The 15,972-nt window shown below is 33.5% G+C and overlaps 2 protein-coding genes across 2 annotated transcripts; both read right to left on the bottom strand.

The window, feature by feature from the left end:
• Positions 1-8,002: 8,002 nt before the first annotated feature.
• Positions 8,003-10,143, bottom strand: LOC117331008. Its single transcript, XM_033889601.1, has 4 exons — positions 9,621-10,143; positions 9,056-9,299; positions 8,628-8,724; positions 8,003-8,132 (listed from the first exon to the last, which is right to left on the bottom strand). The coding sequence occupies exons 2-4, from the start codon at positions 9,297-9,299 to the stop codon at positions 8,003-8,005; spliced, it is 471 nt and encodes a 156-aa protein (XP_033745492.1). The 5' UTR covers positions 9,621-10,143.
• A 1,854-nt stretch (positions 10,144-11,997) lies between these two features.
• On the bottom strand, positions 11,998-14,173 carry LOC117330784. Its single transcript, XM_033889271.1, has 3 exons — positions 14,031-14,173; positions 13,120-13,200; positions 11,998-12,732 (listed from the first exon to the last, which is right to left on the bottom strand). The coding sequence occupies exons 1-3, from the start codon at positions 14,136-14,138 to the stop codon at positions 12,574-12,576; spliced, it is 348 nt and encodes a 115-aa protein (XP_033745162.1). The 5' UTR covers positions 14,139-14,173; the 3' UTR covers positions 11,998-12,573.
• Positions 14,174-15,972: the final 1,799 nt, after the last annotated feature.

The raw sequence follows: 15,972 nt of genomic DNA, 5'->3' as shown, positions 1-15,972 counted from the left end.
AGGTAATAAACTCAATCGCATGCCGTGTATCAAAGATACATCAAACAAAAATAAAGATAAAGGTCTAATTGTTGATGACGACGATGATATCGTATTATAAAGGACGGATATGGTGGTGATTACAACGAAGATGATGTTGGTAGCGATGACGTCAACAAAGACGAGAAGTTTGTTGTTGATAATAGTACTAGTAATGATAAACAAAACGGCGAAGTACTTACATCTGGTCCAGTACAGCATTTTTTACAACATCTGCAGCAGCAGCAACAACAGTAAGCACAGTTACAACACTGCTTTTTAGGGTACACGTGATTTCCTCCAAACCCCACCACCGGACCAGAGTAACACCTACCGGAGGGTAAAGTACACAGATACAACATTGTTAGGAGAACCGGCACGATATCATTTACCACAGGACCTGTCAAACTACTAACGGGAAAATAATAATTCATGACATTCGGATAATAACAACAATAATAATAATATCAATTGAAAAAATACTCTGCCGAGTACTGGTAATACAAATATACATTAAATATAAGGGAACCTTAATATGAATTGTCATTAATTTTTTTTACAATTAACAAAATAAACGTTTTATTAAAATAAAAGAGTAGGATTCTTGATTTTCATGTTTTCCAGTGTATCTATTTAACACCAGTGTATGTTTGTTGCTGTTTTGATTGACAGTTACCCGAGAAGATGAAGGCAGCATAACAAGAGGCCGACGAGGAAGGATAGTCCAGCCATGCCAGCCGACCCGGCCATGATGTACAGCAGCCACTGTGGAACTGTAATCACCAACAATGTAACAAATTATCTTAATTAGAAACTCTTTATGTAGTACTTTATACGGGGAACTATAACCACCAACATCACCAACAATGTAACAAATTATCTTAATTAGAAACTCTTTATGTAGTACTTTATACGGGGAACTATAACCACCAGCATCACCAACAATATAACATATCTTAATTACAAACGTTTATACATATGGTACTATATATGACGATAGTATTTAACGATACAGAAAACATATAGGAAAATATACAATAGACGAAAATAACACTGGATTAACTAGAATCACAAATAGTTCATTTCAGAGTACGTGATATAAAGATATTCACGAAAATTAATTACAATCAATTGGTTTAATTAGTGTTAATTTACTTTACGATATCACAAAGGTAAACTATCATATTTTCTCATGTCACTTAATTGAACTAGTGTTTTCCTATTTCTGATTTTACTCAATTTAAATATTGTTTACCCTCTTGATAATGTCAGTAAGTTTATCTTAATATCTTTATGTTTAAGTAGTGTTTAACCACTTTGTGACGGCATGTATTTAAACTAGTGTCAACTTCCTATTTGATGAACATATTGTATTAAGTTTCATTAGTGATAACTGTCTTATGTCACGAAGTTCAACTAATGTTAACTTACTTTGTGATGTCACTAACGTGTTAACTTACTTTCTGATGTCAGTAATATGGTGTTTATCTACTTTCTGATGTCAGTAATAATGAGTTTACTTACTTTCTGATGGCTCGATAGTTTCGTAGACATTGATGGTATTGCTGACGTCATGATTCTCGTACACGATCAGACACTGTGGTAATGTAGTTTCCCATGCACTATTTGTACAGTAAACAATTGATTCTCCCTGCATGGAGTATCCGGAGATACAAGTGTACCTTACGGTGGTGACATTTACCAAGGTCGCGGAGGCAGCAGCAACACTGGGGTAGGCTGGGCACGCCATGATGTGTCGATACTAAACCGATCAGTAGATATACGCTGTTTCTTTATCTGTCAAACAACAGAAGTGAAAAAAAAACATTATGTATACTAATACAAGTGAAATAGGGATTAAGAATATGGAAAATACAGATAAAACCATTCTCAAAGCCTATATGCACTAATCAAGAACTAAGTAGACAATGGATTTGAAATAGACGACTAAGGAATCAAACGATATTTAACCAATTAAGTAATCTAAAATGTTTATAGCAAGACTTTTTTTTTTTTTTTTTTTTATAATTTTTTATTAGCTCTAGTGTCCTCGCGTAGGAGGGCATCCATTCCCTGGTTCTTCGATATACCATTGTCAACCCCCGAAGAAGGATGAATAAAATCAAGAGAGAAGACAATACACGAAAATTCACAACACAAATCACAGCTTTGTTATCTGCAATAGTCAGTAGACAAACATGTTAACCAGGACAATGCTATCCGAAACCTTGAATTAATATGTTGACCAAACAAATGTTACAACGTTTTGCGAAATGATAATCTGCTTTAATGATTTTTTTCCGAACGAAGCAGTGTATCAGTTTTTCGTAATGCATTGTAGTCGTATATCATATATTTGTTTCGAAATAAAAAATTCTTTATTTTGTATTGAAAGATATTTCGTTTTTTCGAAACGTTATTTCCTCTTTTTTTTTTTTACATAATATTGGACGTCATTTCGTTTTTCGAAATGTGCTTTTATTTATTCGAAATATTTGTTTCATTTTTCTATTCGAAATGCTATATAGATCGAGGTTCCACAACGAGTGGTCGTTGTATATGGTTTTTCTTACAATCGAGTTAGTTATTTTTCAAAAGCTACAAAAACACGAGCTTTAACTAACGAGAGTGAAAGAATACCATATACAACAACCACGAGTTTGTGTGACCTGTTTCTACCACAATAGAATTGTTTTGTCAATATAATATCAGTTGGGGTGTTAGGATATGACTTGAGTGAAATACCGCTTATTAGTATGCAAAACTGAAATTTCAGAAATTTGTGAAAACATTACAATTGATTACAAATTAAAAAAAATCTATATAATTTTCAAAATATGACAAAAATTAGTAATTAGAAACATTAACGTGAAATTAAAAACAATAACTTGAAACTAGAAACATTATCGTGAAATTATGATTATTAAAGTGAAATAAGAAACATTAACGCGAGTTAATAATATGATCGTAATATATGATGAGGAAACCAACAGATTTATATGATAGCAATATTTAAGTAATACCAGTAGTTTATCAATACTTACGTATTGTTCTGCTCTATCCGCCTGTAAATTCAGCTTTTAAAAAACATATCATTTTCGGGTTAATGTTGATCCTTCACAGAAAATCGTGTCTACCACATTGTGACTAGTCTCACAAGTACACCACCAGGGAGTAATGCATGGTAATTGTACATATCTGTCCTCATACACGGTACCAGACTTTAGAGATCCGACGACCGTGACGTGTTAACGTCCTCACAGTCAGCTTGTAACACAGTCTTTGTTATATATTCTATAACCATACTTAAATAATCACAAACGCAATACAACAGTCATCTACTTGTATATTTATTTATATTTTAAAGTTTGAAATAAAGAAACTTAACATTTAAATCAATTTCTCAACAGCTTGTTATAACAGCAATGTACCGTTAGATAACTTGTTTATCAAAGCAAGGTGTCGTTAGATAACTTGTTGTAAAAGCAAGGCTCCATTAGATAACTTGTTATAACATGGTAAAGAACCGATAATTAGGCAGTGTCTATGTCTTCTTGTGTTTAACGGAATATTATTGTCTTATGTCCTGTACTTGGTACCGATAAATTATTGTTATATCAATAGTTAAATGATTTTGTTATCTGTGGTATAAGGTTATGATTTCTAAACTGAAATAAATCTAATATCACGCTCGCTTAGTATACGATCAGTCTATGCCGTCAAAAGGGCCATTTACGACGCTGTATCTTGTGTACAGCATTCCAAGACATGATGGAATTCCAATGTCACGATGGGTGATGTGAGAGTCCTGTTGTGTTTAAGGAAAACATTACTTTGGATACAAATTATTTTTCTTTGCATTTTTAATCCAACGAACCGATCTTTTCTAGTATAATGTTGTAGAAATGGTTGCCTTTTATATATAAAAATGTCTTTATCTGCATTGTCTACTGTTTTATGCTTTATATCTATTTATTTACGTTGAGCGTCTATTAGTCGTCAGATCCATTGTTTGTATTGAACTTCATTGTCATTATCACTCTTAAGACATTAAGATATATCGCTTCCTCTATATTCCTTTCATCTTATTCATGCGAGCTATGTGAAATTGTTTAAGAAATATCAAAAACGAAAATAGTGATGTTATCGGTAAATAAATCAACGATTATAACACAACACAGTCCAAAACCATTCTCGTACACTTACTGTCTCGTTGTTATACTCATATCTGTTTCCAATTACCAGGGACATCGACTATATACCCTTTTAACCGTTTTATAAAACAGATAAGTAAATAAACCAATAAATTAATTAATTAATATTTATCACACTCAGGAAATATCTTCTTCATCAAAGAAAAAAAGAAGATAATTCCTTTTGTTGTCAATACAATTTATCAGGAGTAAAACTTTACCTCATTCAATATCATCTAATCTTTGTATCAATGAAAAGAATAAAAGATATATATTTGTATGGAGATACTCGAAAAAGAACACAGTTTAAATAAGACCAGACATTCAGGGATGTTGACCGTCTTCTGTTTTATCGACGACACCCGGCTAGCAAATCTGGGTCAAATCCGGGGTTCTGTATACTGTCTGAATTATGTCACGTCGGAATCAGAAGTTATATACTGTCAGAATTGTCACATCTGAAAATGGCACGTCTGAATCCGGGGTCAAATGTTGTCGGAATTATGTCATATCTGAATATGCCACGTCTGAATATACTGTAGGAATTATCTCATCTTAACCAGGCATATTATAATCTATTGAAACACAAAAACCCAAAGTACAGCAAACGGGTATAACTGGGTTCTATAATACAACACCGTGATGGATTAATATCGATAAGTCTGTTGTCCTAGGATATGTATTCTACAAGTTAAAAATAGGAGAAGAAACTGGCGTGATGGCTAGGTGTTATGCCAAAATCCTTGTTGGCATCGACATAAATTTGTGACATGGGTTTGAAAAGTTCGGGTATAATCATTGACATTAAGGTTAGTGTTTGAATTTAAAAAAAATACTACGGAGAACAAATAGACCGTTTAAAAGTACCATATGTGCTCGAACACGTGCCAAATCCTGAACCAAAATAAACGGGAGAACTATTATGTCCTGTGATAACATCAAGCGGAACGTTTGACCTATCATTCAGAATACCTTTAGTAGGTTTATAGGTATATTAACCTGTACAATCTCTGACGTCATACCTTTCAATCACAATGAGTAGTCATTTAGAAAATATTATACTAAAACACTGATAATCGCTCAACTATATGAACTAAGTATTTATACGAAAACAGTGTATAGCCATAGAGAGGCAATTACAATAATCGTTAGAAACTCTGTTGTTGATCAGGCACTTGTCTCTCTCCTGCATAGTAAACGAGTTCTCATAGATATTTAACAATAATTTGAAAATTATTATAAAGAAAAAGAAAATACATAAGATTATCGTTATATATTATTCACAAATACTCTTTCTATATATATATACTGTAATTTCCATTCTTGACTAATAACCAAATACTAATTATTTGAAATAAATGTAATAATTTATGGAGAGAACTTTAATATAGGCTTAGCCTGATGTTCAATCCATTTGATTATCAATAAAATATGTTGAAATGAAATGAATCGTTAGAAGGATGTTTCTTTAAAGGAGGAATGAAAACATTCAACTAAATAAATAAAGACAAATGCTTTTAAGGATATTCCTTCGACTTTATTCTATGTTCGATGTTTGACACTGTGATGAAAAATATGAAGATGCTATACTACAAAATAACCATTGCGATAATATACTTTTCGGAGTAGCTGGCCGGGATGGAAGCGCGCAAAGTTCCTTACAATGGGAGGAGTTCCCGGAGTAAATATTCACGTGGCCAAGCAGGTGATCTTTACACGACTAGGTGAAAGGCGAGTGTGTTTCCACTCTATCATCTGACGACTCTTTCCGTAGTGTTATTTAACAATTAGATATCTAATATTTTGATACAAAAATTACATAATAAAATAAACAAAAACAAATCAATAGATAAGGATAATAATGATAATAAAACACACACAAGTAGGTATACAAATATTTCATTCTTATAACTGTTCGTTGTTTGAGAACATCAGTGCTTCTTCTTTTATTGACAAGACATGGGCAAAATAACTATGTGCTGTTTTAGTTCATTTGGTTAGTGAACTCCTTCAGCACTTAATCATCGATTGAGGCCGATTTGATTTCCCTAACATTGCCACACTATAGGTCCCTTTCATCAGTGAGGAGTCCTAAAGCGACGAAACAGCTGTATGTTGACCCTAACATCACTGACGAGTCCTAGAGCTGTATGATGTCACTAATATTACTGAGGAGTCCTAGAATGACGAAACAGCTGTATGATGTCCCTTACATCACTGACGAGTCTTAGCTGGACGAAACAGCTGTATGATGTCCCTAACATCACTGACTAGTCATAGAAGGCCGAAACAGTTGTATGATGTCCCTTACATCACTGACGAGTCTTAGCTGGACGAAACAGCTGTATGATGTCCCTAACATCACTGACGAGTCCTAGAGGGACGAAACAGCTGAATAGTGTTGTTGTATATTCATTATTTCATTATATATTTAACGGTTTTATTGGCCTATGTCCCTGTGTACGATCCATGAAAACAAATTTTATTGTAGTTGACAATACGTTTTTCAAACAACAGATTTGACACAATATTTAGCCATCTCAGTTACTCGCATATCATTTAAATTTAGTTTTCACTTTTTATTTTTTTAACCGATTCATTTGGATTTCACGTTTTTATTTTTTCTGGTAGGTTTTGTTTTTACGGTCGCGACTGATTTTTTATCTAATGTCTTGGAATCTTCTTCCTCAATGTTTATAACTACTGCACCCCCACTGGCAGCAGGGACTTGTTTAGCAGAACTTTTGTTAGAAGGAGCTTGTTTGGAAGGAGCTCGGTTAGAAGAAGCTTTGCTAGAAGGAGTTGGTTTAGCTGGACTTTGGTTAGAAGGCGATTGTTTAGCTTGAGCTTGGTTAGAAGGAACCTGTTTAGCTACAGCTTGGTTAGAAGGAGATTGTTTAACAGTAGCTTGGTTAGAAGGAACTGCATTTGCTACCGCATCAACATTTGAAGAGTCCGTAGTCATCTTTTTATTGCTCCGGAGTTTCTTTGTCTATATCTTCATCTTCCACACCCACAGAAGGTCCATCAGAGTCAGTTTCGGAAATGTTTTCCTCGATGTCAGAAAGCTTTTCATCGTCACTCTTAGCTGAAGACTGTTCATTTTTGTCATTAGTAGGTGAGATTTCAGTAGCCATAGTGTCCGGAAGTAAGGGTTCCTCTTCTGGGAGCGGTGAACATGAGGGTGACGACGACGCATAACCGGATGTTGAAGAAGACACGTCATTATCCATATTATCGGTCTGTTTGTCCGAATTCTGGTTGTCTGGAGGCTTGGCGTCATTTTCTGTTTCTGGGTCATTCGTTTCTTCACCCATGTCTTTGCTGTATTTCATCCTCGATGGTCACAGTTTCTAATGGTGGTGATACCGTTTTACTTCTATTCATCTGGCAATAGAACAATGTATTCCATTCAATAGTATGCTTTCTTAAAAATAAATATGGTATAACCTGAAATATTGTTAAAATGTTCCTAACAACGTTCACATCCACAGCGTAAACAATCAAATCGCAATATTTAGCTTTGCTAAAGATCTTTGTGTTTTGAGGATACTATATATGTTTATGGCATTGCTTTTATCCACTATACTGACATGGTGAATGTTCGCGGGATTGTGAGAGAATGCACTTTATCCAAAGGAGTAGGTCATGCTATTATTCCCCAAGGCTATCCTAAATACCTATAAAGGTAAACTTAATATCTGTTATTATGAAATCATCAAAGAATGCTATTTCAGTCTTCACCTTGGCTCATCAACGTTTAAGTTATAAACTCGACGCATAAAATGTGTTCATACCTTTCGAATTTTTCTGCAGACTTTTCCCTTCAACATGAAGTCACACCAGGTAAACACTGAGTACCATCTCCTATCAGAGTACTGGTATCTACCTCCAACAGCTACCATAGGTCCGGCACAGCAACTGTATCAAAAGACAAGGTACATCTAAATCGAGGTAATATGATATAAAACTGTTTTGTCAAACAGGCTGTTGATTCAACATTCGGTATAAGCTTGTGTGTATGAAGGTAGATCTGTATATGACATATAAAACCATTTCTTTAAAATGTTGTTTTTGCATTCAAGGTTCAAGATTTGGCTTTGGTTGTAAAACTAAATTTCAAGTATGCACGTCCCTTCTATATTTCAATATCTTATTGGGTCCTATATTTTTATTTTTACATTATGTGTTCTATTTGCCCATATGTCGTTAGTAAAATTGTAATATATTAGACGGTGTAGTACAATCAACAGCTTGAAGTCAGTCAAAACAATTAGGCCTTACTAGCGTTTGTCTTCAATTACAACAATTTGGCCTTACTCGCGTTTTTCTTTACAGTACGTTCTTGATACTTGGGAATAGCTGTTGAAATGTCGCTGTGTTAGACTATATCTAGGTTTATTTAAAATTGCTTACCCACATATATGACAGCATGCCAATAGACAGAAAACAACGATGGCAAGAGCTAGGCACCCACCGGACCCCATCACTCCATAAACAAACCAGGTCGACCCTGAAAACCAACAAATCATCATCGTTAAAGGTCAAAGTAAAGAACTTTTATGGTCAGAATTACACATAGTTGGTGAATATATACACAGAAATAGACTATACTGTAAAAATAGGGATATCTGTATACTGAACATACGTTTGTAAATATATAGTTTTATATTTGTGATATTTTACGTCATTATCCTGAGTAATAAAATACGTTGTATACCTAGATCTAATTGTGATAAATTATTTAAAATTTTGCGACTCTAAAAATCTTACAAATAAATTTATACAAATAAATCGAAGACATATTTGGGTTAACTTGGAGATTGGAATGGAACTTTTCTCACATTCTGGTGCTGTATCCCGAGTGGTGTTGGAGTCCGCATGATAATCCATGCCTGAGTTTGAGTAAGGTTCCAAGGAGACCAGGCAGATAGGATAATTAGTCATATTCCACACCCCGTTAGAACATTCTATAAAGGGGTTACCTTGCATAGAGTAACCTGCGTCACATGTGTAGTTTACAAACGTGGAAGTCGATGTTTGTATCGAGCCATAGGCAATTTTGGGAGCTGCCGAGCACGTGGTCATCTGTTGTAAAAAAAAAACCCCAAAAAACCCAAGATATTAAAACAGTTCAATACAAAATAAAAGTTAGACAAAGAAGAGTCAAGGTGAACTGATTTGTATCATATATAGGTGTTTCGCCCTGCTAGGACTATAGAGTAGTCAATAATTAGTATGAAAATCATAAAGGAAAATACTGAATCATTGCCCACTGGAAGAAAAATATTCTAACCTAACAATATATCTCAATGATTAAAACCACAATATCAAATTAATAACATAAATTCACTACTGGTTGTATAACTTCGATTGGAGTTATTGAAATAATAACCGTAAATGTCTTACCTTGAATTATATGTCACAGACCGTAGACTGATGGTTTGACCAGAAGTATCCTTTGTATAGAGATATATTTCCGTTGTAGACAAAACAATACCGTCCAATAGCACTGTTCTTATACGTGTTATTCCATTGTTAAAGCATTGTTAGCTGATTCCATGCAAATCAAGTGGTTTATATATGGTAAGAATATGGTTGTTCAGGATAAAATCAGTTTGTTTAGAAAAAATAGAAAGTAAAACCATCACTCGTTTATAAACGAAACATAATACCGTCTCATTATGCTAATGTTCTCCTAAAATACACAACTATAACCAACACGTATAAGCTCGGTTACAAACCGATATACTAAACACGGGGCGATATCTACTAATAAATCTCATTGTGGTTAATACAATCCACACTGTGGAGGCTATATCCAAATCAGGTGGTAATTTACAGACCGGACTGGCATTAATAATTCTGTTGTACAACTTTGACGAGGCATATTTACCTTCTGTCCTAATGTATCTCTGATATTTGTGGACTCTATATTGCTATATATATTTATGGAGGTTTATCTATATTGCTATATATATTTATGGAGGTTTATCTTTATTGCTATATATATTTATGGAGGTTTATCTTTATTGCTATATATATTTATGGAGGTTTATCTTTATTGCTATATATATTTATATTTTATGGAGGTTTATCTTTATTGCTATATATATTTATGGAGGTTTATCTTTATTGCTATACATATTTATGGAGGTTTATCTATATTGCTAAATATATTTGTGGAAGATTATCTTTGTTGCTATATCTATATTGCTGTATATATGTTGACATTATTGATTATTCGCCCGTTCTTTTCCCATCTTTGTGCCATTCCTGATGGTTTCACTCTTCAGTTAGCTAATTCTCTTGTATTGTTTTTTTTGTTAATGTCTGATTGTGAGATTTCCTCATTCTCTCTGATGTTATTTTCAAATGTCTGACTCCAAGCTTTCCATATTCTCTCTGGATTTATTTTAAATGTTTGATTCCGAGCTTTCCATATTCTCTGGTATTTTATAGAAACTGTAGATGCCTTCTGTCTTTGCTTGTTTTGTCTTATATATTAGTTATTTTGCTGTTTTCACTAAGCTCGCCAATTGAACTTTCGAATTTTTCACTGTGAACGCTAATATCTTGAATAAGATATTTACATAGATACCCTTGAAATAGTACGGGAAGAGAAGCATGCATTGTATTAACATAGACACCCTGGAAATAGAATGGGAAGGGTTAGTTTCGGAAGGTAATGTGTCTTCTTTTTCAACGAGGACACACATCATATCTCGATAAACACATACCTAGATCGCTTCTATCTTTATTAATGTTCTCTAAAAAGAGAAACAGGGCTGTGGCAACAAATTATCTCTCCTGTAGCAGAGATGGTACGAAGACCAGTTTTGATCTTTATGGGTAACAAGTGCAAACAATGATTTCGAAAGCTCACCGGCGGCAGCAATCACGCCATGCACTCATTTTTTATGCATGTATAAAATTTCATTTTGAAATTGTACGTCTCATAATATCACTTTTAGACATCTAATGGATGTATAAACCAAATAAGAAGGGTGTGAACTTACCAACTTTCCAAAATTGACCCTAACATCTTTAAAGTGGGTTTTGGTACCCCAAAATCTTTAAAGTGGGTTTTGGTGCCAAAACAATTCTACAAAATGGTAAAATGCACACAAATCACAATTTATTTCTACAGGATTTTGCCATAACATCACTCCTAGACCTCTAATGAATGTATATACCAAATTAGAAGGGTGTGAGGTATATACAATTGGACTTACAAGTTTTCCAAAAACTTACCCCAAAAACTTTAAAGTTGGGTGGGACGCCGACGCGGACGTCGGGGTACAGCATGAGCTCACGGTTACTCGTAACCAGTGAGCTAAAAATATATCCTTTGAATATTTGTATTTCTAAGTTAGTTTGTGATTATTTAAGAGTTACTACAACCAAACAGATTTTCGTTAAACTAACGTATGCTGTATTTCTCAAAATTACAACATTTAATCCTATACAAGTAACTTGTAGTTGTGGTCATTATCTAATATTAGTTAAAAAAGCTACAAATGATTAAAATAATGTCTGAATCAATATTCATAACTAGTGTATAGGCCTATGTAGTATTTGTTTTAGATGTACATTACTTCGCATGCGTTCTTCGAAGTGTAAGCCATTTTTATTTCTCTCCGAATATTTCATATATTGAGTGGTTTTCTTCAACGTCAGATTTCACACCATGCAACTTCATCATATTTTAACATTATAACTACCCAATGCTAATTAATGATATTTCAACATCATATTTTACCCCATCGCTACTTCATCCTATACATACCTAAATGCTACTTAATCATATTTTAACATTATTGTAAAACAATATTTTTAGTCATTACGTTATTTAGTCATTTACGTTTTAAGTCTTTTATATTCTCACCTTAAACATTGTAAAATTCTTTAAGAAATCGTAAATGTAGAAGCATTAGGTATTATGATCCAGTTAGAGTACGAAAATAAATGCTATATCCTGAATTGTCTATATTCGTCCACTTTAGGCGATCCGTCCGTACATTACCTAATTGTCTATTTTCGTCCACGTTAGGCGATCCGGTCCTTACATTATCTTGAATTGTCTATTTTCGTCCAATGTAGGAGATCCGTCCGTACATGACCTGAATGTGTTGCTATTACGTTAAACTAAAAACAGACAGAAGAACGACCATAAGGCGGTTGTAAATTGGGTTAACGTGACACACTAATTAATAGCTCAAGTCTTTGCCATTGCATCTAAGATGTCGTTATGCTCACAATTCATAAGCCCACAATTACAGTAGAAAATGAGATCAGATTATCCATTTTGAAATAAATATCGGCCGAGCCATCTCCCTTCTTCCTTACTGTTGATTTATGTTCAACGCACATGTGTGACCTTTTTTCCAGCGGTAGGCAGAGAAAACTGATCATCACCAACTCCCTTCTTCTTTACTGTAGATTTGGTTTTGTTCATTTTCTTTGTATTGTTGTTTATTTGTAGAAAACTTGTAAGTGCCATGGTCTGTGCTGTCCTCTTCTGTAACAGACCCGTAAGGGTGTATTTTGCTCATACTTTCTATAAAGACTTGAAAATTATTTTCATTAATGAATTATTAGTAAAATATGTTAACAGTAATTATCATAGACTGATTGAGGTCATTTCAAAAGGATGAAATAGAAAAACAAAATATATTAAAACTGGATAAATCAAAGCTGGCTTCAATTTAAAGCTCTTGTTAAGTGTTAGAAAGCAGAAACTTTTCTTTTAGCAATTCTTTTCACAAGGTATGATACTTTATTCGTAATTCAATTATTCGTAAATGTGGGAGCTGTCTTATTTAGAAAATGAACGTGTAAACGTATGGTTCGACAGTAAATGTCCGGACTGGTGCCGTATTACGTACTAATCTAGGTCTGTACGTACTGTTTTTATTGGTGCTTCCGGAGAGAATAAGTTCTGTTGTGGTTGTGATTTCCATACTTCATCATCGTCAATATCACCCCACTGTTCAAACAGAAATATCTTAAACTAACTTATTGGGCCTTTTTTGTGTACATTTTCTCTTAATTAGATCGTTACCGTACACGTTATAATTATATTCCCTTTCAAACTAATTTTTCACCACACTGATGCCTTCACTATCTATCTCTCGTAAGATGAAGGAAAAAACCAAACGTTTGTTAAATTATCAATTCGTTGAGGTATCTTGGTGAGCCGGAGTGTTGAAGCCATGTTTTGTACTGTTGCTATCGACCATCTGAATACCTCGGGAACGTTTTGTAAATATTCATACTTCCGAAAAATGAAATCACACCGACAATTTCATAGGTGGCGCGTTGATTAGCTGAGATCAAATGTCATGCTGAGATGACCTTCTACGGGACATCGTTATATATCTTATATTGAAGTATATCGTAGAGTATTAAGTCTAAATTCAATTAGATTGCTTTCACAGTAATATCAATTTGGAATTACACAGAACTACACTAATTAAGATTTGATTTCAATAGATTAATACTTTTTTTTATTCTCTTTCTATAGCATCTGAGCTAGACACTTGGTATATAGGTAGAACAGAAAAATCATTTTTAGAACATTGGTACATACATTATTGTATGTTTGCTCACTGGTAAAACTCTTAGACTGTCTGTTCTTATTTGCTGTCTATGTACTGTCATACGCTTTTTTTTTTATCTCGTGCCAGTCAGGTCAATGTAAAATTCAGAACAATGTTTATATATATATACCGTCCTTAAAAGACCATAGCAGTTGATATGACGTTAAAACCACAATGATTAGATATGCGTACAATAACCACTGATAGTAACACCTACCTTGGCCACCTTTCTGTTCACAGATTTATCGTATGTAAGTCGAGGCGCATCGACAACCGTAACGTCATTGTTTCCAAATGGATTGCCCGTTGATTCGACCAAAGCCATAAATTCTGTGGCCGAAGGACTCTCGGTATCCCCTTTCTGCTGCTAAAATAATTAAAAGTGTGAATTTATAAGCAGTAATTATTTTCTGTGTGATATTTAAGAAATTAACACATTCTTATATTGAAAGGTTGCACAGAAGCTTTTTAAATCTTTGATTACATCCAACGTCTATTCTTACTTGAATTAGGCTGTGACAACCTACCTTGTACTCCGATAAGGTTTCGGGCTTTCATCACATCAATCGTTAAAGCAATTATAAAACAGTTCTAACACATTTACAACCAACCTTTTCTTTTCTGCTCTTAGGTGGCTCTGTTTTCTTTTGTTTCTTCTTCTTCTTTGGTGTTATTCGTATGACCATCAATGGCTTCAAGACAGGTTCTTTCTTTTTCTTGTCCTTGTTATTATAATTCAAGGTAATATTTTAATGTGTTGTATTAGCATACAGTATAAACCAAATCATAATCATACATCATACTGTCATACAGTATAAACAAAATCATTATCATACATCATGCTGTCATACAGTATAAACAATAGCATTCTCATACATCATACTGTCATACAGTATAAATCATTACCATGCATCATACTGTCATACAGTATCAACAAAATCATTACCATGCATCATACTGTCATACAGTATAAACCAAATCATAACCATACATCTTACTGTCATACAGTATAAACAATACCATTACCATACATCTTACTGTCATACAGTATAAACCAAATCATTACCTTACATCATACTGTCATACAGTATAAACAATATCATTATCATACATCGTACTGTCATACAGTATAAACAATATCATTACCTTACATCATACTGTCATACAGTATAAACAATATCATAACCATACATCGTACTGTCATACAGTATAAACAAAATCATAATCATACATCATACTGTCATACAGTATAAACTAAATCATTACCTTACATCATACTGTCATACAGTATATACCAAATCATTATCATACATCATACTGTCATACAGTATAAACCAAATCATTATCATACATCATACTGTCATACAGTATAAACCGAATCATTATCATACATCATACTGTCATACAGTATAAACCAAATCATTATCATACATCATACTGTCATACAGTATAAACCGAATCATTATCATACATCATACTGTCATAAAGTATAAACCGAATCAATATCATACATCATACTGTCATACAGTATAAACCGAATCATTATCATACATCATACTGTCATACAGTATAAACCGAATCATTATCATACATCATACTGTCATAAAGTATAAACCAAATCATTATCATACATCATGCTGTCATACAGTATAAACCGAATCATTACCATACATCATACTGTCATACAGTATAAACCAAATCATTATCATACATCATACTGTCATACAGTATAAACCAAATCATTATCATACATCATACTGTCATACAGTATAAACCAAATCATTATCATACATCATACTGTCATACAGTATAAACCAAATCATTATCATACATCATACTGTCATACAGTATAAATCATTACCATACATCATACTGTCATACAGTATAAACAATATCATAACCATACATCATACTGTCATACAGTATAAACCAAATCATTATCATACATCATACTGTCATACAGTATAAACCAAATCATTATCATACATCATACTGTCATACAGTATAAACCAAACCATAACCATACATCATACTGTCATACAGTATAAACAATATCATTACCATGCATCATACTGTCATACAGTATAAACCAAATCATTATCATACATCATACTGTCATACAGTATAAACCAAATCATTATCATACATCATACTGTCGT

Source organism: Pecten maximus, chromosome 7, assembly GCF_902652985.1.
Source record: "Pecten maximus chromosome 7, xPecMax1.1, whole genome shotgun sequence".
In the NCBI taxonomy this organism is placed as follows: Eukaryota; Metazoa; Mollusca; class Bivalvia; order Pectinida; family Pectinidae; genus Pecten; species Pecten maximus.
The sequence above is the reverse complement of the archived record's forward strand: the minus strand, read 5'-3'. Positions and strand labels throughout refer to the sequence as shown.

Coding starts and splice junctions, on each gene's coding strand:
- LOC117331008 (XM_033889601.1), bottom strand. CDS start 9,299: ATGACCACGTGCTCGGCAGCTCCCAAAATTGCCTATGGCTCGATACAA. Junction 8,725..9,055: donor TCGGGATACAGCACCAGAAT/GTGAGAAAAGTT, acceptor GTTGGTTTTCAG/GGTCGACCTGGTTTGTTTAT. Junction 8,133..8,627: donor GCATGCTGTCATATATGTGG/GTAAGCAATTTT, acceptor CTTTTGATACAG/TTGCTGTGCCGGACCTATGG.
- LOC117330784 (XM_033889271.1), bottom strand. CDS start 14,138: ATGGCTTTGGTCGAATCAACGGGCAATCCATTTGGAAACAATGACGTT. Junction 13,201..14,030: donor TGAACAGAAAGGTGGCCAAG/GTAGGTGTTACT, acceptor CTGTTTGAACAG/TGGGGTGATATTGACGATGA. Junction 12,733..13,119: donor CGGAAGCACCAATAAAAACA/GTACGTACAGAC, acceptor GGTCTGTTACAG/AAGAGGACAGCACAGACCAT.